General features: G+C 37.2%; 1 protein-coding gene across 6 annotated transcripts in view; it reads right to left on the bottom strand.

Annotated features, from left to right (window-relative positions):
• The window catches only part of LOC118745662 (tau-tubulin kinase homolog Asator-like), a 570,828-nt gene that overhangs the window by 243,442 nt on the left and 304,465 nt on the right, over nucleotides 1-22,921 (bottom strand). For 5 of the 6 annotated variants that reach the window (XM_036479218.1, XM_036479223.1, XM_036479222.1 and 2 more), the window contains 2 exons: nucleotides 13,665-14,188; nucleotides 11,551-11,783 (listed from right to left, as the gene is read on the bottom strand). In XM_036479218.1, coding sequence (XP_036335111.1) covers nucleotides 11,551-11,783; nucleotides 13,665-14,188 — 757 coding nt within the window. The remainder of the gene's footprint in view (nucleotides 1-11,550; nucleotides 11,784-13,664; nucleotides 14,189-22,921) is intronic. The other variant, XM_036479220.1, reaches the window with a different exon arrangement.

The following is a 22,921-nucleotide window of genomic DNA, read 5'->3' as shown; positions in this document are numbered from 1 at the left end:
ACGCTCAAGATCGCAGAATATTTTATCTTTAAAAGTTGGTTTATTCTAAAAGCACAGCTCTTGCTGGGGTATGAAATTATTCGTAATTGTTTGTAGTATACAATACATACTTAAAAAGTTCTTAAATTTAAATGCTTCAAAAACTATACGCGATAAACCGAAAATTTTGAAAATTGTGAAATGTGGAATTACAGACTGTGAGTTACTTGCCATTTCGTTATTTTTAAATGAACACTTTTCTTACCTACTACATTTGAAGTGTACACATAAGTACTAATTGCACATACAATTTCAAATCAGTATATGGTGTGCTTCAAAAGTTATGGCATAATTAATTTTTCACCTCTTAAAAATTACACAAAAAATTCACTTGTTTTCATTATTATTTTTTATTTAAACACCTATAATTCAAAAGTTATGCGGCAAATTGATCCAAATTTTTTTTGAGGCTTCAAGAATACGTCAATGAATTATATCCAAAAGCAACCAGCTTGATATAGTTTCCAACAGTGAAATTAAAGCTAAAAAACACCAAGGTTACCTGTTTTTTAGATTTGCCCATATAGCTGTATTAATGTTTCAAACATACAAAAATGCATTAATGGAACAGTATTAAAGCATTCTTACAAGACATGTATCCCCATATGTAAATGCTACTTTTCTGATACATTTTAATATACGGGGACATACAAACAAGTAGCATTTACATATTCAAATGCATATCTTGTAAAAGCCCGTTTGTGCTGAAAATAGTATCGCACAACACGTCCGTTCACTAAAATTTTTTTACAAGACTGAAAATATTACAAAAATTCCACTTCAAATTTATCGAGGAATGTACTTAAAACAACGACAACGTACATTCGCTTGCAATTCGCTAGAATTTGAATTTATTCGTGGAAATTCATGACTACGCATGAATTGTTCACACTATTTCACTCATATAGCAAGCACTCTTCAAGGATGCATACAACCGATTTCTACTGGGTACCTGTATCGTAATAACTCATTTAACTTATAATATAATTGTATTTGAATTTAGTTTTAAAACAACAATCCTCTTCAAATACCTCAGAAAATTCTGCATGTTCATGCTGAAGATTTCAAAACACTCATACTTTTGACACATTAAAATGAGTATAATTAATTTAAATTCGACTTTTAGAACAACCCATTTCAACTTTTTTTCGTGCGAATACCTTATAAAACCCCCTTCGTCTTACACCCATATTGTGATACATATTTATTACCTAATTCGCTTAACTCAAGTAGCATTTGGTTTTTTTAACACGTGGCATCCCTACTACATGTAGTTTAGAACTAAAACCTTTTTCTAAAACATTTCGATTGGTACCCATAGTCTACTCATCCATTTAAATTAATTGAATTTAATTTCTAACGGGTGGCAACCATTGTAATCGCCTCAATAATATTGTAAATGTTCAATCTGAAGATATCTTAGTAATCTTCCGTTTGACACCCATATTTTAATATTTCAGATAGTTTGCGAATAAAATTTAAACTTGACTTTTCAAACAGGTGGCAACCGTTTTTAAAATATTTTCAAACTACAACTTTTTTAAGCCTCTTAACATCCATTTTTTATATATAATTTTCAAATAAATAATTCCCTTACTTCAAGTGGAATTTGATTTTTTAAACTGGTGGCATCCCTCCTACCAAACTCCAGTACCTACCCTATCACAAAAAAAAAAATCCGTTTGTATGAGGCGTTGCCACGCCCCTCGTCTGATCGAGATTAAATCTATCCTATATTTTAAGTTGGACTAAATGACATCAGTGTACAAAATTTCGCGATAATCGTTTGAGTATTAAAGCGTTAAAGCGTAGCAAACAAACAAACTCACTTTCAGATTTATAATATTAGTAAGGATAAGGATTCTTAAACATTTATATTTCAGAAGCGGATATGCAAAAGTAGAAGAACCTCAAATGGACTGAAAAATATGGCCAAAAGTTTAACATCTGGAAGTTCATCGGATCACTAAAAAAAAATCGTAAGAAAAATATGGCAGCGGTATCATAACTTTAAACGAAAATAAAGAACCTCAAGTAGATGTTGATGATAAGAAAAGGCGGATTACCACCTTCACCACAAGAAGCAAAAGAACTAAAGCAGAAAAGAACTGCTGAAGATCATTTCCTAAAAGTAAAGCAAGAATGAATGAATGATTTTTTGATTCAGATAATCAAGAAATGAAGAATAATGGTGATTAAAATTTTCTTAACAGTTTGTTCCAGTTATGAAAAATGTGACTGAAAGCAAGCGACATTGCTCTTGAAATAATGAACCCCAACAAATTGCACTTCGACAACGGTTGGTACTCCAGAGGCAATTGACTTTTCAAATTCACAAACACACGGCACTAGTTTGTTTGAGTAGTACAAATAAACATCCAAATAAAATAAATTTTTGGAGTTTTACTTATCTTAAAGTTACAGGTCGCATCTATTCAGGTGAAATATTAGCGTTTGGATTACTCCTCATTACGGGTCCTATATTTCTATAATATCGAAAAAAGAATTCCTCGCTTGTCCTAATTGGTTCTTGTAAATTGTAAAATTCTGCGCTCTTAAGTCTGCCCTTAAATATTCCGTCTATTTTAGTTGCGCCTTAAAATGGAATTTCCCAATAAAAAAAGTTCTTCGCTTTCTCACATGTTTAGTTTTCCAAATGCCTCACCTTTTAAAACTGGACTGTTATTTAGTTACTACTTGGCACTAGCATACAAACGGTTCATAAAATGCTAAGTATGCGTGAATAAAAGTTGTCCACTATAACCACATAAATCGGGCGAATTCGCTTCAGCTAATATTCATTAAGTTCGATGAGTTCCCGCGAGTAAAATTCGTTCCCACCAAAACCGTAGCCTAATGATGGTAGAGTGAAAAGACACCCTCCGGATTCAGTATGGAAGATAATGATCGTGAACTGTTCAACAAAGAAGTCATTTGGAGTCAAACTCTAAGTGCTTTTTGCAAGCCCAGTAAAAAAATTCTAAAGGAAGAAACGGTATACAACTTATCCTGTACATAAAAAATGGTGAATATCAATACAAACAAGGACAACGATTTGTGTATGTCCGGACCTTCCATAAGAAAGATGCTCGCCAAAAGTCTGAAATTACCGCAGTACAGGAAACACAAAGTAGACTGCGATAACTTATATTCAAATTCACCTTTATCAGTTAGCGCATTGCATTGATCTGCACCAAGCTAAATTTTAGAATGTTAGCCAAATATGTTGGCACGCCCGACAGAGACTAACGTTTCAATTCCCTTCCGCCCGTGCTTGGAAACTTCAATGTCAGGGTAGGCATAAAAGACGTATTTGATACAATAGTTGTAAGAGTAAGCCTTCATGACATCTCCGACAACGGAAACACGCTGATCGACTTCGCCGCAGTCCGGAACATGGTATTCAGCAATACCAGACAACAGCATCGAAGTATCCACAAATCCACTTGAAAAAACGTATCCCATTTCGACGTCGAAAATCTGCAGTCACAGCGCACAGCCGAGAAATTTCAGAATAAACAGAGGGCAATCGGGAAGGCGAAAGCCCCCAAAGTCATTGGCCCTGAAGGAATTTGCATGAAGATGCTGAAACATTTGGATCCGGGATCCGCCGGAAATAGCATATATTGCCAAGGCTCTTAATTTGTCAATGGCAACTCTCATCATCCTCGATGTATGGAGTCGGGGAAATCCCACTGTTGAATCCCGTGTGTCGCACCGTCTCTACGTATGCGCTTCAGGTATTGATGGGAGTGCCTCCTCTTGACCTGGTGGTTATAGCGAGAGCTGTGACCTTCAGGATGAGAAGAGGCATGAACATGTTGCCGTTGACTGGGTGGGTTTCGGACGGTGACTTGGAGGGGGGCTATCTTGAGTACAAACGGTTGTTGGATGACAGAGTGCGTGGCATGTGGCAGGACCGTTGGGATGATAGTTCCAATGGTCGTGTTACATACCGTTTCATTCCGAGTGTAGGGTTTATGGGAGAGAATCCGGACTTCGGGCATTGCTTGAGTTTGGATTTTCTACTAACGGGGCATGGTCCTCTTAATGCTTATTTGCGCAACAGGAACCTCCATGACTCTGAGGGGTGTGAGTGTGGAGCGGAGCTTGAGGATGTCGAGCACGTGCTTTGCGAATGCCCGAGATACTTGGACTTGAGGAATCTTGACAGCATGGGGTAAAATGGACGGATGGACGGTACGACTTCGGTAGTACCCATTCCTCACATTTAACAGAACTTGAGGAATTTCGCACGGGAAGTTTTTAGAAGGCGAAGACGAGTCGAGTAGGAAGGTGGTGTTGGTGATGGCTACCAGTCCAGAGTAGTATGGTAACTCAACTGGGAGTGGTTTCGTCCACGAGGTTTGACCGGAGACTTAATTATGGTACCACGAGGAGCAGTTGCCCTTGGAGCTTGCTCCAATCTGCTCGTGCGGCTTGGCCCTACGGGGAGTATCGTGGTGGCAGAGGTTTAAACCCGAATGCGGGGTGAGTCCTGTTGGCTCGATGTGGAGTTGCATTGCAACCGGGTGCCGGACACATAGCACGGCAGAGGTTTAGATAGGCCTCGAACCTAACCAAGATGGTTAGTTCGCCTATTCCGCACTGCCGATTGGTACCGAGATGCTTGCATTTCGGGGCGCTGATCTTCGCATTGAGTTGATCCGTTGAGCTTTAAGGTCTCCGTGGAGCTTGGACTGCATTAGATTACGGAAGGTACCCACGCTAAACCGAAACGACATCTGTTGAAATCGAGGAAGCCATCCAATAAAGGAGAGTGTTATCCACCGAGAACGCTTCTTTAGCCGCAGTGTGACCAGGTGAGCTTTTCTGGGGCTAGATTTAACATTTAGTTTTAAGCAATAGCCTCAGAATTTTCGGTCTTATTCGTGGCTTTTTCCTGGCCTTTTTACTTAAAATATTCATAGTAAAATCCGGACCAGAACTTATAAAAATAATTACAATATTACATATACTTAATATTGCAAAAACTACTGTTTACCGTTCAAATATTACAAAAACAGAGCAAAGTACCATTTCCTTGAGAACTGATGTGTATTTAATGAAGCTCTCTTAATTAGTTAAGTTTTCTTAGTAGTAGCCCTTAGTCTTAGATTGAAACATTACTGTAGTTCAGTACACTGTACGCTTTAATATTGAGAATAAAACAGTAGCAAAGCAGAAGTCAAACTGAGCGTTTCAATATAAATGAAGAACATACAGCCTTATCATGAGTTTCATTTTCCCCGAAGCGTCGACATTTCACTTATCTTTTCCATCCATGTATTTACTGTGGACGGATGAAAAATTTTCCGGTGAAACTAAGGATAAGGCCGAACTTCTTAGCTTTTTCTTAGGTTTAAAATAATACTACAAAATTTGCCTTAAACTGTATTTATGAAACAATTGATTTGTTGGCGCATTACTAGTGCACTCTGATCTAGAGAACAGTCATATTTATATTCGAAAATATTTTTGGTTTTTCGTATCCTAAACTAAAGTCCATTTTGCGTACCTTGAAGTAATGTAGCCGTTATTAACCTGAAAGATGTTATTTTGAATTTTGATGGGAATGATTTAATGGTGAAGACTTTTCAAAGAATGAATATATGTACTGACTTATTTTTAACTTCATTTTTCAGAAGGTATAACTTTTTCTAACCTTTTTTCAAACGCAATTTAGCCTCGCTTTTTGTGATCATCTGGTCACACTGTTTACCCGGATACTTGAGGCCTTGCCACTCTCGGACTATACATACCAGTGTTGATAATTGCATTTTCCAATTTCGTATGAAAATTCAAATTGTACTTTTTATCAATAAATTGTGCCAAATTTTTATTACTATTGTTTTTCTAATATTTAGTTTTTGTGTACAACTTGTATTTAATTACACTGTGAGACAAATGGTAGGGGTCAGTGATCGGGAAGGGTTCAAACTACCGGGGAAAGTTATATCGGTAAAAAAGAAGTTATACGTGTCCCGGCGTTTCGCTGGATCACGTCTAGGAATCGAGATATATCGATTTGGGAAATTGTCACCTTTGGTGGTCTTTTTTTTGACATAACTCGAGAACCACTTGTCCGATTTTGCTCAAACAAATTTAAAAAAATTAAATTTTTATTAATTTTTAAATAATTACAATTCCTTTAATCTGTTCATATAACGTTTTTCTATATAATCAACAGTTTTGCCGGTAAAAATAAATGTATGAAGAAAAAAAATATTTTTTGCCTAAAATATTAAATTTTTTTATTTTTTAAATTCATAAAAAATCCAAAACGGAAAAAAGGCAAGTCGTATTACTTTCACGCAAAGTCACATAACCTTTAAGCAAAATGAGACATAGATCATGAAAATCGATGGACGCGTTTCGCTTTTATTCACAATTAAGTGAAGGTATCTCATTTTGACAAGAATATTTCCCCTATATGATAGTTACTAACTTCAAATCGATATATCTCGATTCCTAGACGTGACCCAGCGAAACGCCGGGCCACGTATAACTTGTTTTTGACCGATATAACATTTCCCGTTGGTTTCATCCCATCCCGATTTTGACTGTCGCATAGTGTTATTGTTCCTAATAAAGTAAAAATAGTTTCTGAAAATTTAGAAATAATAGTACCTTTATTTTATTTACAGAAAACGTTACACACTTTTACATCAGATATTATGATTTTAAATGCATGTATGTAAGTACATAGATGTACATAAACATGAAGATTTACAATGATTGGATATTTTTAAATTTACAAAGTTGCCAGTAAGTTCCAAAAAATTACTAATTCAGTAAATAATTATTCGTAGTTTCAACTTTTGAGAACCTTTTATCAATGTTATGTTATGACAGCATTAACCACTAGATTAATCTATAGTTCTTATTAAAAAGGAAATTGTTTCTACTTGAAGAATGTTTCGACATTTTGTTTTTATTAATTTTTGTATGGAGAAGATCATTTCAACATTGACTGAAGAATGTGTAACCAACCAAAATCCTTGAACGATGTTGTATGTGTTTGAAAACAGTGGGTCATTAAAAACATTTTTGATATTTCTCATGTTTTCCTAAAACTCACAAATATTTCGGTTGACAGAATTTTTTAAATCAAGGTGTTCAGCCCTAAGTTCTGTGCTGCTTGCTTCTATTCTATATTGCCTGATAATACAGAAGAAGGGTTCAGCTTTGAAGCCCAAATTAGAACTTCGTCATTAAAACTCTTCAAAATACGATAAAAGTTTACACAAAATTATGTTATGATTTTTCTAAAATTTCGAATATCTTACTGTTTTAGTTTTTCTTTGTTTTGGCAAATGAACAATTCTGCTTCTGCTACACAATATACGTCTCGTATATCAATTTTATGCGATTCTAAATCTATCACCTTAAAAATTAATCAAAACAGTGTTGTATAACTTAACGAATCAAGTGCTACCAAATTTTGGCTACCGATGAAATTGTACTAAAATGTGCTGGGTAGTAGGAAAGTAGAAATCACTTGAAATTGTATCAAAAAATTATCGAAATTATCAACACTGGTACATACCACCTGATCCCAGCGAAGTATCAGCATGGCTTCCGTAAAGCCACAGCACAACAACAGCGCTTAACGCCATAAACACTCATATCACTCGTGTCCTTAATCGTAACAGCCCCTGTGAGAGAGAAGATATAGTAGCGTTGGACCTGTCAAATACTTTGACACCGTCTGTAATTCCACGCTATACTTGAAGACAATGAGGCTTCCTCTCTCCCACAGGGACTCAAACGGTAGTCGGGGAATTATATAAGTGGTCGTCACTAACTTTTCGAGATGAAACTTCACAACCTAGAAGAGTTAAGATAGAGGTTCCAAAGGGTGGTGTCCTCTCCTCCCTACGGTTTAACTGCGAGGGAATTTCCGTGATCTCATACGCTGAGTTCGATTCTGGCGGCCGAGAATGGAATTGATGACCTCTGCTCGAAATTAAACGGCTACCCATACCAACTTTCTTGCTTCCCTGCAAGAAGGCTAACTATTTTTCCGAAGAAATCAACGGCGACCCTCTAGAACACCTGGGCGAAGGCTTCAACAAAGACGAATCCACGTCGATGGAACAGGAATTCGGTGAACAACCCGAAAATTTTGGGTCACCATTGACAGCCGGCTTTCCTTCTCCACTCATACAACCGCAATTGTTAATAAAGTACAAGGCCGCAACAAGGTCCTCAATTCACTAGCCGGCAGCACCTGGGGCATAGATAAAAAAAACGTTACTGGCACATACATATAAGACAATCTCAACTACGCTGCGCCTGCTCGGTCGCCGTGAACTAGCTGGACGTAGTGCAGGACGTTGACAGTGACTCCCAAATGCTTAATTTTGGATGCCACAGGCGTGAAAACCCCAACAGACCCTTGCTTGAAAAAGAGCCTCCTCCCAGGCACGCCATAAGGCATCTTTTCGAGTGCATGGTCACATTGACCAACCACTGGACCCGACGTACCGACGAGTGATCAACGGCATTCATAGAGAGTCGGTCACCACCTGCCATGACTCTCACACGTACGCACGACAGTCGGGTCTATGTAACCGGCGCGCCCAGTTTAATATCTGGCCAAGAACTGTCACACGAGCATCATTCCCCAAAAAAGTCTTTGCGGAATTTGTATGCTGTTACTTCAACAACTCTCGACCTATGAATACTATGATAGGAGCCCAATCTCCACCTATCGCAGACAAAGAGCTTCGACTTCGACGAGAGACCCAGTTTATTATGGTCCAATTGTGGTCAGAATATTGCAGCCGCCTCAACAGCTACTTGTCCACACTGGACCCTGATACCCAAAATGAGTGTCCGGTATACGGAGACTACCCGTGACACCAACCACTACTTCACAGGTCAGCTCAATCCTACTTCCGTCGAAACAGCTCGTTATCAAAATTGATATCTGATATGACTTTCGAATGAATATGTTAAAAAATAAAGCAACCCCAGAACCCTACATGGGTAGTGCGGCCGCTAGGCACGGCGAAGTTAAGTCCAAGAAACCCACCATCTCGAGAACCGCATCGACGGCGACGAAGACATGGCCTGCAGGGCCCAATCAAATTCGGTTCTCCGCAGAATATGGAGAGAATGCTAAGCCCACAGAGGTAAAGCATACTTCCAGCGATACCGGCAGAACTGTACTCCTCGAGGGAAAGTAAAAGCCGGTGGGGAACCTGCGGACGGCCCCTCTCTCTACGCCCACCCCGGGCACATCCAACTCGCAGTGGGTAGTAGCCGAGCCCAAGTCCTCCACGGATAAGCCGGCGACTACTCCTGCGAATAAAATTCCAACAACTGGGGCAAACGACTGGTCGGCACCCTGGCTGTTCCAATGCAGGGAAAATAATTCCGCCCTCCGTCAGGGCTCAGCGAGACCGAAGGGCAGCCCCTAAGGTCATTAAAAGACTGGGTGTCATTCCACATGACCAGCTGACGGAGGAGCAAAAAGCCGCTCTCAAGTGGGCAATGGAAGTCTTCGCCGCCAGCGAAAATCGATCCTCCGGGAAGGGCGGTAAGGACAAACCATCCACTAAGGCGAATCCATGGAAGGACCTAGGCCACAAGAGACAACGATCTCAGAACGACACCGCGATTGGATCCGACTTCCTCTGCTTCTAACCGTCCGTCCATGGCCGTGTCCACCACGAAGCCATTCAGCGAAGAGCACCTCACGCTGGCGGTGTTGGACAAGGCCCATCCGGACGGCCACATTAGCACGGACAATTGGAAGTCCGTACTGATGGGTCTATGCCGCGTGTATAAGGGGATACTCCAGAAGTATTCCGGCCCTGCACCAGTCGTCCGTGATACTGGGTGCCATCAGGAGAGGGTAAAGCTGGTGGCGTGTGCGGATGAACGCGCGGTCCGGCTTTACAAGGAAGCGATCTGCACGGTTGGACAGCTGTGGCCCGGGGCAGAATTAGTTGCCGTTCATAGGGATGAAATCCCTAACAGGCCGCGAGCCTGGGCCTAGGTCCCAGCTGAACCATGGAAGCCGGAGGAGATTCTGTATTTTATCCGACTGGGTAACGAAGGACTACCCACAAGTGATTGGAGGATAGTCCGAGTTGGCGAGACCAAGGGGAAGCAGCGTTTTGTTGGCTTTGTCGTGAACGATGCTTCCGTCCCTATTCTCGAGGGTTGTGGTGGGGTAATAAGCTACGGCTTTTACTCCATCTCGGTAAAAATCCACCGGAAAACGGACCAACAATGAGAGGAAACGGGCAAAGCCTCGAGCGGACCCGCTCCTCCCGACAACTCTACCGACGAAGGGGCCCACAAAACAGGCAACGCCTCGAGTGGACCTGGTGTCTCCGAGTCGGCATCGGTGGAAGACAGCTCGGGGTCCACAGGAAACACCACGAGTGGACCTGGGGGCCTACCAACGGGTGTACCCGATACCGCGTCAGCCACTCTAACCTAACCTAACCTATGACGTTCGAAGTTTATTGCTTTCCTTTGTTTTGGAAAATATTGGGCAACAGTAGAAAAAATTTTACAAAGATAACAACCAAAACGTCACAATTGCTTTGCATACGTACAAAGTATAATGTTCCAGAACGCCGAACTACAAAATATTGGCAATGTATACTTTTCCAACGATAAGTTATCGAAACGCATCGCTAGAGCAATCAGCGCATCAGACACAAAGTCGATGCTTCGTTTGTTATTGGTTGACATTTGTGTTTTAAAAATGGAAAATTCAGAAAAAGTGTTCATTGCTTTATTGAATATTTAAAATATGAAATGTATATAGTTGCAATGTGTCGTAACTTTGCATATAAAAACAGTTTGAATACCGCAGTATAACAGTATCCAAATATTGTATTGATACGTTTGGGAAGTCAGCATATGTATATAAAAATACAGACAGTTTTTCTTTTTTGTGTACACGTTTTCACATTTGTACCATTCGGGAAGGTTCTCCGATCCACTTCCGAGTGAATTTCACACAAAGCCACTTTGAATTCAAATTGCCTGGTTGTGAAGAATATTTTCGTTAACTTAAGTATAAATACAAGAAGAAAAATAACATTTTAGCTAGCTAGGATTTTTGGACCATAACCTATGGAGATCTATTTGTCTAGCGCAAGGCACTGAACAAAAGGCAGTCGGAAATTTAATGGACAATACAAAGACTTGCACTCGTGAAGTAGAAAGCGTTTCGTAGTTATTGTGTATTGCTTATGTCGTTGGGTCATAGCAAATTAGGAACTGACTGAGATTTTATAAGATTCCACGTACTCGAACTCCGAATCTAACAGAATCCAAGTACGGAAGGACTTTCCAAAAGAAATTTAATTGCAGGCGACTTTAATGACTTAATCCAGCTGGTATTTTGATAGCACAAATTAGTGTTATTGGTGATACATAAAAGTTTCTGTTTCTTGACTCGTCGCGTAATAATAAAATGACTTTGATAGTGTTTTAATAAAGAATTAATAAATACTAATTTAATTAAAAATAGTATCTTACTTCTTACGCGTTGACTTCTTTGGATGTATATTTTCTCTTTCTTTAGGTGATGCTCCGGTGCGAAAATCGACTCCTTCTTTTCTTTCCGAGCCTCGGAGGGGCACTTCTGCATTCATGACATTTGTGGTCAACGAAACAGCTTCTTGGTTGTGCTGGTAATGTACTTTAGTGTCATCGGATAAATTCGGCTGAGATTGGTTAACGAATTTTGCATTTGATTTATGATCAGGGCTCTGCGAATATACAAAGTTTTGAAAATTTAAAGTTTCCAAAAGTGCATTAATGAGTTCAGGGAGTTTTTATCTCTAAATTAATTTTTACCTTCTACATTTAATTTTTCTAACACATATACATATACGCTTAAGATGCAAAGTAAGCACGCATCTGCAACTGGCTATAATAAGAAAATCGTTTCGTTTTTGTCGGGAACTATAGCACATAAAACTTGGCCCTTATTCCTCTACACAATTGTATGAGTATATACGTCCATTTGTAAAAAGAAGTACGGCTAATACTTAATTTAGACTGTTAAATCTACTTATGAAACGGTGGTTACAATCTGTGTATGTATATCGCCAGAAAATATCAAGAAAAAAAAAACGAAACCAATAGCATAAATTGGCAATATTTCCCCATAACTGATTTAGAAAGAAAATCCATTTATTGTTGTTGAAGCGGAATAGCATAGATCGTCTAAACTACAGTTTTTGTTGCCTAGCTCAACTAACGGTACACCCATCATAGAAACTTAAGGGTAATACCCTAGCTGGCTTCCGGGATCTTCAATAATATTCGGACGGTAGCAATAAGCATATCACTCCTAGAACGTGGAATTCAGTGTTCTACAGCAGCAGGAAGGAGTACTAAGTATGTATCTCTTGGCTCTTGGTGCTTAATGACATCCTGAAATCACTTAAAGTAAAAGAAATAAAGGTTGTCTGTTAGAAGAAACACTAGGCCAACCATAACAACTAGGGGCTAATCCCGCGCAAAAACTTCCCACAAGTACAGGTCAATACATTTGTTATTAAATATATTAAGAACTCGCAAATGTCTGCCTTGCTTCGCGACGACTTATAAGAACTTTTGCGTTGACCAATACAAAATTAGCGTTGCTATGTAAAAATTATTAGTTTAGGTTGAAAGGACTGAAGAGCAAAACCTTGCTTACTCATAGGCCAAGAATAATAGCGCTGAGATAACATTTGGGTTAAGTACTAATCTCCTTCGATGCTATGAGGCCTTATTTCCACCTGTGAGATATATGCAAGTATTGCAAGGTTTGCCGAGAGTGCGTAATCTTCTTCTATAATCCTGCTGTTCCACAGGATGAAAGAGTTTTCCCGTTCAAACGGGGTCATTGATATTCCTACTGTGTTCTCTCTAATTCAGCACACTTCTTCTTGATATACGGATGACCCGTTGATGTGCCTAAGATATCTGTGAAGCTTAAACAATTTTGCGCTTCTTTTATGCATACTTGAAGACTGGGGCTTTATTAAGTCATCTAAAATGTATTTTGCAAAAGTATATTTTACGATGCAGAGCAGAATTTCAAATTCATTTGACGTGTGATTCCGAAGTTATGGCTGATTAAAAAATTCACTCCTATAGGATATGCCACGCCCATTTTACCAAAAGTATATTTGCTTTACTATAAGCATCTACCAGAGATATGTATGTCAACACACCAAATTTCGAAGTCATGTGACTTACGATTTCGAAGTTATAGCTGATTAAAAATTTCACGCTTATGGGAGGTGCCACACACCATTGTCAGATCTCATTTTTTTAAACCCTGAGTTAGGTCCGAGGTCACTCTCTATATACTAGTTAAAGCCCCATTAAAATCCATTCAGTAGTTCCGGAGATTAGTGTGTTCAAACAGACAAACAATCTACAGTTTTAATATAGTATAGTAGATAGTTAAAAACAAAACTGAGTGCCCCTATACGGTTTACTACTCCACTTACTTGAATTGACATTAAAACAACTCAGCTTCAAAACAACTTAACTCTAACGAATTAAAACTAATTGAAATTGTATTGATGTTACCAAGCAGTATACTCGGGGAAAACTTATATAGTTTAACTCATCATAATCTTAACTATTACCTGTGGTTCTTGTTTCCATTCATTATCTGTTGTGTCTTCGGAATCGTCAAATTGGCTTTTCCACTGAGATGCCAATGTAAGCGCCCCTCCACCTTTAGTAACTTGTTGCAGTGCTGACACATTTTCGTCGTCTATCAATGCGAATTGAGTCATGGAATGATCGGCAGCAGCGCCAAATCCATTACTACCGCGTGTTGGGCCACCGCTACTGAAGCGATGAGAGGTACAACTATTGCCCAAAGCTGGCCGCAGATTTGTTGAAGTGGCTGACCGACGATTTGTGGGTGGCGCACTTGTGGTTTGCTGTTGTGGCAATGCACCTGTTGAGCCCATGTGCAGGATGCGTGGACCGTTGTTGATAATATGCTGATGCATGGTTGTAACTCCGCCTTTTGAGGCGCCTGTCGCGGCATCGAAAGAAAACGGCGTTGCATCCTGGTCGTGCGGAGATCCGGTTTCCGTCAATATTAGGCCCCCACTACCAATGGCGAGATCATATACACTTGCTGTTGCTAAAGGAGATGCTTTGAAAAATTAATTAAAATTTCGATTTTAACTTGAAATCATAGTGGCAAAAGAAATTTGCATTCGAAGTAAAATTTTAACGACGTATTGTGGAATGATTTCCCCCGTCATCCCCTGTTCGGAGACAAACCAGTTTCGGTGTTGTGCCATCTTCTATAAAGCGCGAAATGAAGCAGGCGAAGTCAATAACAAACCCAAAGCAAGAATATACAATGACAAAATTCCAGGAACTATTGAAATATCTAAAATCATCGCTGAAGTATAAACTAGAATTGCTCAATAAATGCAAAGTTAAGGAGTTAAGGATGCGAAATTTGTATCGTTTGTTGTCGAGGATCTTTACCCATCGCTATCAACAGCAGAAGCAATTTCCATCTCAACTACCATGATGCAATAATACAAGGTGGTATCAGTTGTGACAGCTCGATTTTGACACTGCCTTAGCTCAGTAGAATAAGAAGAAAAACGGGAAGAAATTAATCCCCATTTGGGGAAAAAAATTTAAAATTTCATATTTTCTTCTAAACAAAATTTGCTTTTTTATAGTATATTCGTAACGAAATGAAATAAAATAAGATAAAATACCTTTTTGAGAAAACAAAATGTGTATACTGAGAAAAAATATATAAAAATTCAACTATATTATTAGGCAAAGAATTTTCAAAGAAGTAACACTGTTTCACCTAAGGCAGTCAATATGGCGGAATTAGAGCGAGAAGTTTCCAACCGATAACACCTTGTATTATTGCATCATGCTCAACTGCAACATTGCTAGAAAAAACAGTCAACACCGTAGTAACGGAAATCGTGAGTACTTGAGGTTAACACTAGACCAAATTGAAGTTAAATAATAAAATATAAAGCCAACTAACGGGCTAGGAATGGGTAAACAATTTTAATAGAGATGTTCATGCAATATTTAGAAGCAAAATATATGAAGGAGCTGACAACCAACCTAGGAGTAAATTTAGATTGGATATATCTGTGGTCTTAAGCAATAGCCGCATAAGCCGACTTAAGCAAGAATTTAATTATTTATGCCATCGTATTCTGCAACTATTATTCCATGCGTGTGTGAAATTCCATCTCGTCAGCTAGGCTATTTAAAAAGTTATAGAGGAACATATTTTGGTTTACCCACTAGGTTAACATTACAATCCAAATGTTTAAAACGTTTTTTCTCGAATTCAAGTTTTTAGACTTAGGCGGCTATTGCTTAGGGCCACATACAGTGGGGAGCAGTGATGAGTACATGGTGATTTTTGGTAAATCTTGCAAGGTTTTTAAAGTCAAATTTTTTTGTTATTTTTTTTATTAAAGTATGGTTGATGCTTTAACCAATACCCCTAAATCAAACTTACAAACTTTATACAGCTTAGGAAAAAATTTTTGAGTATGCAGTTTTGTAGCAAATTAAATTTTACTACAATAAAGTGCAAGTTTTAAGCGTATATTATTTTATTTTTTGTCGACGACTTATGCGGATTTTTTCATATAACAAGTACAGTTTATAAAAACTAGCTTTGATTTTTTTTTTTAATTTTCTTTGCAAACGTTTTTGCGCATTTTCTTCTATAACAAATTCATACTTGTATGGAAAAAATACAAAAAGCCGTCAGCCGTGAAGGCATGAACAGTATTTTTATGAAAAAAATAACAAAAAAATTTACTTTAAAAACCTCGCAAATAACCATGTACTCATCACTGCCCTCCACTGTATATGTCGATATCATATGTCTTGTAACGAGAGGAAAGGAAGGTCATAAAATTCACGTCGGAGACGGAGACCTAAAAAAATAAACTTTTTGGACATGACAGTTAAAATAAATAAAGATACCGCAAGAAAAAATAACCGATTTCTAGCTGCATACCTGAGGGTTCACACCATACAACAATAATTACCGCTTAGACCAAGGCGGTGTTATTAGGAAAGCAGTTTTCTTGTTCTTTCATTCGCCTCACATGTATTTTGTTTTTTACTTTTACAGATTTGACAGCACATCCATTAAACGCAAAAACAAAATACATGTAAACTTTGACAGCTTGACCGTCAAATCCATGTACATTTGTTTTGCACTGTTGCCACCACCTTGTATGACTTCCCCTTGGGCTACACTAAAAAATAGGATCCGCTAAGCCGTACCTGACTAAGAGGGCCTTTTTTTCAGTGCATGGCTTTGGTTTAAAGTTAGTTCAAACGCTCGAGCTAGCTGCTTGAAACTCAGATTAGCCAATCAAATGTCAGCACGCCGTTAAATATATGTAAACGCAGTTTACGGGCAGTAAGTTTAAACTGACCCTAAGAAACAACGAGCGCTAACACTACTATAAAAATTGATGGACAAACAGAAACGATTCAGATTAAAAACTGAAAATCGTTCCACAATACAACAACCTACAACAACCAAAATGAGAATATAATTTTGGTATCAATATAATTTGCTTAAGAATCTATCTATCTATTTCGGTCAATACTTCGTCCGAGAGCTATGGGTCTATTTTGAGTATTTTTTATTATCTCAATTTGTTGCGGATTACTTCATAACTAGGGCCCGGATTTCTATGCACTTACATATTTTTTTGGTAAGTTTTGTGGCATCGATTTGTTAGTGCATATTCTTGCATATTTTGCCTCAAATGCATATATAGGCATATTTTATTAAAAAAGCATATTTAATTGCATTTTTTATTAAACGCCGTTTGCCTAGAGCGGACGAAGCACTCCACAATTGCAAGAGCATTTGATCATTCTATGCAACTATTGGGTACCGATTTCGCCGAAAATTATTTTAATGTCACTGACGCAGCGCCATATATCGAGCACTAACCGCCAAAAAAAACACAAGGGATATTTTTTCAAAATTTTCTTTTCTATGCAGAATTGCATCTAGATTTTCTACGGGGATTTCTGCATCAAAAAGAAATCTTTGAAAAATATGTCGCTTACGTTTTTTGGGCGGTTGAGGCTCGATATGGTATAATCAGCAAAAACTAAAAATTACAATATATCCTTGTGTTTATTAAAAACTTGTAATAAAATATGAAAAGTAAATAAAAGAATTAAAAAAGCTAACCAAATCGAAAAGTCTTTTTACATATTTTTTTGTTTTTAGTGCATATTTTTCAGTTTTTAGTGATATTTTTGAGTTTTAGTGCACATTATATGCGCATAATCTCGATTTTTTAGCTCATAAATATCCAGGCCCTATATCATATTCATAACTGAAACGAACGTCACCTGGAGCATCCGCGGTGGGTGTGGCTGTGGACTGCAGTTAAACTTGTTAAACATTTTCCTTAATTACTTCCTTTAATTATTTTATGATAAATCGTCAGCTGCATTTAAAATGATGGAACCAGAATCAGCGGGAATACTTTCCTGCTTGTTGCCCACGGTATTTTTAATCGACTAACTGATGGCCTTCCCCCAATAGACATTCAGCTGATTGTAAGTTTCTGGTTTTGTTTTGTTCAGACCATGATGGTTCCCAATAGGGATGTGCCGGGTATCCGGTAGATATTCAGAATCCGGATTATCCGACCTTTTTTCTGTAATCCGACTATCCGGCCGGATTTCCGGATTTCGATTATAGAAGATTCTATTTAAAAATCTAGTTCAGCATTTTTTTTTAATTACTATAATCAAATTGTAATTAGAGTTAAAAATTTATATATTTTTCATTATGAAAAGAAGCATTTCCGCATTACCGGTCAAGAACCCATTTCTATTTTCAACATAAATGCTAACCGATGCCCTAAACACTCTTTTTGAGTTCACTGAGGAAGGTGGTTCGCGGAGATACTTCATTGTCAGTGTAAACAAATTTGGAAATTCTTTTCCACTATAAAAACACAGGGCAACATTGATTTTGATGCGGGAAATGTTAAAGCTGTTTTTGATGGACTTTTTTATGCCGATTACGAATCCGTAAGTACAAAGCTTCCATCACCTCAAGATTTTGAGAAAAACGTGGTCAAAGTGTCAAACAATCGCGTTTTTGCAATATTTGAGAAGCTCTAGCAAAGAAACAAAAGGTAATAGAATCTTTCACTTAGACCTAAATTAAACCTAGAACTCTCGACTTCTATCCCCTAAAATATGACCTCTACATCTTGACCCGATGGTCACTTATAGTCATTTATTGAACAATAAAAAAATGCTGGAAAATTGTGCCATTGAAAAAAAATTTTGCCAAAATTCAGTTTGGCTGTAAATGACTATAAGTGACCTTAAGGTCAAGGTGTCCGAATGGTATTTTCAGAAGTTCTAGCCGAAAGTTTAAGCCTTAACTTAAGCCTAAGTGGAAGGTTCTATCTACCTTTTATTTAATTGCGGTAGGTACTGAAACTTCGCTTAAATTAGCTTTCGCTGATGCAATAAATGACTATAAGTGGCCATCAAGTCAATTTGCAAGGATGGTATTTTCAGGGATAGTAGTAGAGAGTTTTAGCTTTAATTTAAGTCTAAGTGAAGGTTCTATTATCTACTATCAGCTTCTCAAATATTGCAGAAAACGCGGTTCTTTGACACTTTGACTTCGTTTTTCTCAAAACCTGGAGCAGCAGGAAACTTTATACTTACGGATTCGTAATAAGCACAAAAAAGTCTATCAAAAACAGCTTTAACATTTTCTGCAACAAATTTATTTTCCCGTTTTTGTTGGCCTGGGTAATAATAGATTGGTGCTTTCACATTTGTTAGTGTTTGGCCGGAGTTCTTCTCTGATTTGTGGCGTGCGCATTGATTTTGTCACACAAACAGTTTTACGTCGACTTCGAGCGGCGATTGTAATTTTATGAGAAGCTGTTTTTTATGGCAGAAATACACTCGGAGGTTTGCCATTGCCTGTCGAGGGGCGACCGCTATTAGAAAACAACTTCATTTATGTTGCCGTCTATGAGTCCACCAAATTAAAGGATCTTCTTGTTTGGGTATAAGGGGTAGCTGTAAAAAGCTCTCCATTTCTCCATCGTTTGGGTATCCACAATATATCTACAATAAAGCCTTACGGGGCGATTCGGGAAGCGACACGAAATTAGTTCGATTTCGTCACATTTTAAAATAAAAATAAAAACAATCACGCGTTTTTTCTTAGCGACGTTCAAGTATCATCCCTGTAGGAAAAACACGAACTAGTGAACCAAATTTCTAGTTCAGTACTAGTTCCTTTTCGCCAAAAACGAACCAGTCCGATAGTAACTAGTTCCGCACCATGCCAAAAGCAGCGAAGAATGATACTTTACTATTATTATTACTATTTTATTTTATTTACTATTTTATTTTAAAATTTAAAAGCCGGGACGGAAATCATAATGACTAAAATAATTTAAATCAGCATTTAATCATTATTTTATGGTTTTTATTTTTTCGCTCAGAGATATTCATTGTTTTTGAGTTTTATTTTTCCACTTAAAAATGATGATAATTTATAAAATTGAAAATGCCATACAGACGCAACCTACTGAAATTTTGACCTGAAAAGTTTGGGGCTTATTCCCTTTATTAGGATGCGGCTACCTCTGAAAATGATACGTCGGAAATCACGCTGGTATAGTTTTGGAGTTTTTGAAAGATCATTATTCTTAGTGAAAAAATAAAACTCAATAATCATTATTATCTTTGAGCGAACAAATAAAAATCTTAAAATAATGATTATTATTTAGGTGACGAATTTATAACTGTATCGAACTAGATCTCATCTGTTGAATTAGGAACTGCAGGGATGCAGAACGAACTAGATCTCATCTCTCGAATTTGAAACTGGTTCGGAACTATAGAAAAAGGGATGCAAAACGAACTAGATCTCATCTGTAATTTAGAACTGGTTCGGAACTAGAGCCTAAGGGATGCATCGGGGGACAATTGACACTTCCTAGGACATCGCAATGTTAAATTCGCCAGTCGCTAGCATGCAAAAGAGAATTAACGCGTACTAGTCATGGTTCCAAACGCCCTAGAACCGAACCAGTTCCGCACTAGTTCGTTTCCCTACAGGGATGTATCTTGCTGATTATTTTCGTGATAATAGTTAATTAGACACGCTTTAGCCTGATTGTTTCAATTTTTCAAATAATCATTATTTTGTACAAAATTTTTAATAAAAAAAACAAATACAAACAAATACAAATATTTATTACTTCTCGATCAGATTTTTTTAATCGTTTACATTGAATATCACCCCTTATTCTATAATCAGGGCCGTCGATATTTTTTAGTCCCGGGCCTACTGATTCTTAGCATGTATCTTGCTGATTTTTTTCATGATATTAGTTAATTAGACGCGCTTTAGCTTGATTGTTTCAATTTTTCAAATAATCATTATTTTGTACAAAAGTTTTTATTTTTATACATATGGAAATATTTATTACTTCTCGATCAGATTTTTTAATCGTTTACATTGAATATCAATCCTTCTTCTATAATCAGGGCCGTCGAGATTTTTTAGTCCCGGGCCTACTGATTCTTAGCATGTCTCTTGCTGATTTTCTTCATGATAACAGTTAATTAGACACGCTTTAGCCTGATTGTTTCAATTTTTCAAATAATCATTATTTTGTACAAAAGTTCTTATTTTTATAAAAAATTTGTAAAAACAAATGGAAATATTTATTACTTCTCGATCAGATTTTTTAATCGTTTACATTGAATATCAATCCTTATTCTATAATCAGGGCCGTCGTGATTATTAGTCCCGGCCCCCTATATATAAATTGTATTAGTTTTAAACCATATAGCCTAAATCTCCGAAAACGAAACCGAGGGGAACAATTTTTTCAAAAATATGATAATACCTGGGTCATACATATTCTGAGGTATCAGACAATATAAATATTAACACGAATCTCCTTCTCTCAAAAATGAAAATTCACTTAATACTGAGACACCTTTCAATTAAAGAAACTTAAAGAAGCACAACATGAAATTGAGGGTTGTGAACCGACTTCACAAAACGGAGAAGGTTATCAATTCGTCGGAATATTTTTTATTTTTTTTATGTATGTCACCGCATAACTTTGGACCACGTTAACCGGTTTCGGTAATTTTTTTTTTCATCGGAAAGGTGGTACCATACTAATTTTGTTTAGATCCGATAATTGGATCGGGAAGAAATTAACGATAATCTTAAATTTGTATATGATAATTGAAGTCGGTTTTGTTTTTTGCTTAAAAATTACTTGTTTATATTTAAGGGCCACCATTTCTTGCATTATACTTGCTTCTCTTCGCCTTGTATTACTTTGAAGTTAATAAAACAAGTATTCGACATAATAATCAGTGATTAACTGTCTTAATGAAAACAAAGACGGCAGCATTTTTTAATGTAATGTCCAAAGTATCAAAAAGTTTTTTTGGCGCGGAATCCACCAGGCTAAAAAATGGAAAAATCTGGTTTTCTTCAAGCATTTTCGGCCTTCAAGTAAAATTATTTTTTATTTAGTTAGAGATAGGGCTCATTTGAAAGTAACATTGTAAGCTGTTCAACATGCTATTGACCCATAGTTAAAATCTATATTCTGTCTAACTCAAATAGGCTCAGAAAATAAAAATTACGTAGAAAAATAAGAAAAACGCTAGAATTTTATTATTTCAAAAAGGAACGAGGCCAAAAGAACAAAATAGGAAACTAAAAGAAGATTTTCTGATTAAATAGTAAACATCTATTGGAATTATTTCACGTACTTTTCTAGTACTATTATTATCCTTCAAAATGCACTCTCGAATGGTGCTATACAATTTTTCTTTCAAGAGTTACGGCCACTTAAACTGCCGTGTCCTCGAATGTAACATCGCCAAACCAAGCATATGCTTTCTAACTCATTACGTCATCTTCCAATGGCCATAGCTTCTGAAGGAAAAATCTCAAAACCCACTTAAAGATGTATTTTGAAGTGTAAAAATAGTACTAAATGGCATAAAGCAAACAAAAGTGGCTATTAGAGCCGTTTTTCGTGTACTTAACCGCGAAAAACCTCAATAGGCCTCATGCATAGAAACTCAGCTTAGATTATGTTAGGTTATTCTGGCTGGCCGGCCGACCCACATAGACCAATAGGTCCCTAGTAATGCCAGATGTAGATAGAGGTTTAGTTAAGTACATTCGAAGTATACATCGTTTAGTATGTCAATGCTTTTTGAGAATTTCAGCAGTGCTTGAAGGCCAAGTGTTGTCACGTCTCTCATTTCATTTTTCATTTCATTTATTTTTTTAGTCTATGAGTTTAACAATCTTACAGACTAGATTACATAACAGGTTAAAATAACAGAAATTATATTAATTATACAAAGTTTCAATATTTGATTTAAGTATCAATCTTGGCAATGAAAACTCAATGTTTACAATTTTTGAGATTTTATTAAACTCTGCGAGGGCTCTATATATTGGTGCTAGAGTAAAGTAATTTGCCTTAACTGGAAGCAAGATTATTAAACTCCGGAGCTCCGAGATATTTCAATCGCCGAGCTTAAGCTCGGACCAATTTTTGCGCTGATGGAGTGAACTCAAACTCAATAATTTATACTGAAAGTCGAATCGAAGCTTAAGCTCACTTTATATGCATAAGACCCAATATCTTTTAGCAGTTTTAAGCTCGAGCTCGAATTCTAAGCAGGAAATTACTTCTGAAACGACCTACAACTGCACAGCAACATAAACTTTCAAATCTGTATTCATAATTATCATGTTCTTATTTTTAATATTTTTATTGAGCTTTGTACCACGATTGTTTATTAG

This window comes from Rhagoletis pomonella, unplaced genomic scaffold, assembly GCF_013731165.1.
Source record: "Rhagoletis pomonella isolate Grant_MI unplaced genomic scaffold, Rhpom_1.0 Rhpom_scaffold_00009, whole genome shotgun sequence".
Lineage (NCBI taxonomy): Eukaryota > Metazoa > Arthropoda > Insecta > Diptera > Tephritidae > Rhagoletis > Rhagoletis pomonella.
Note: the sequence above shows the minus strand (reverse complement) of the source record. Positions and strands in the feature narration are given on the sequence as shown.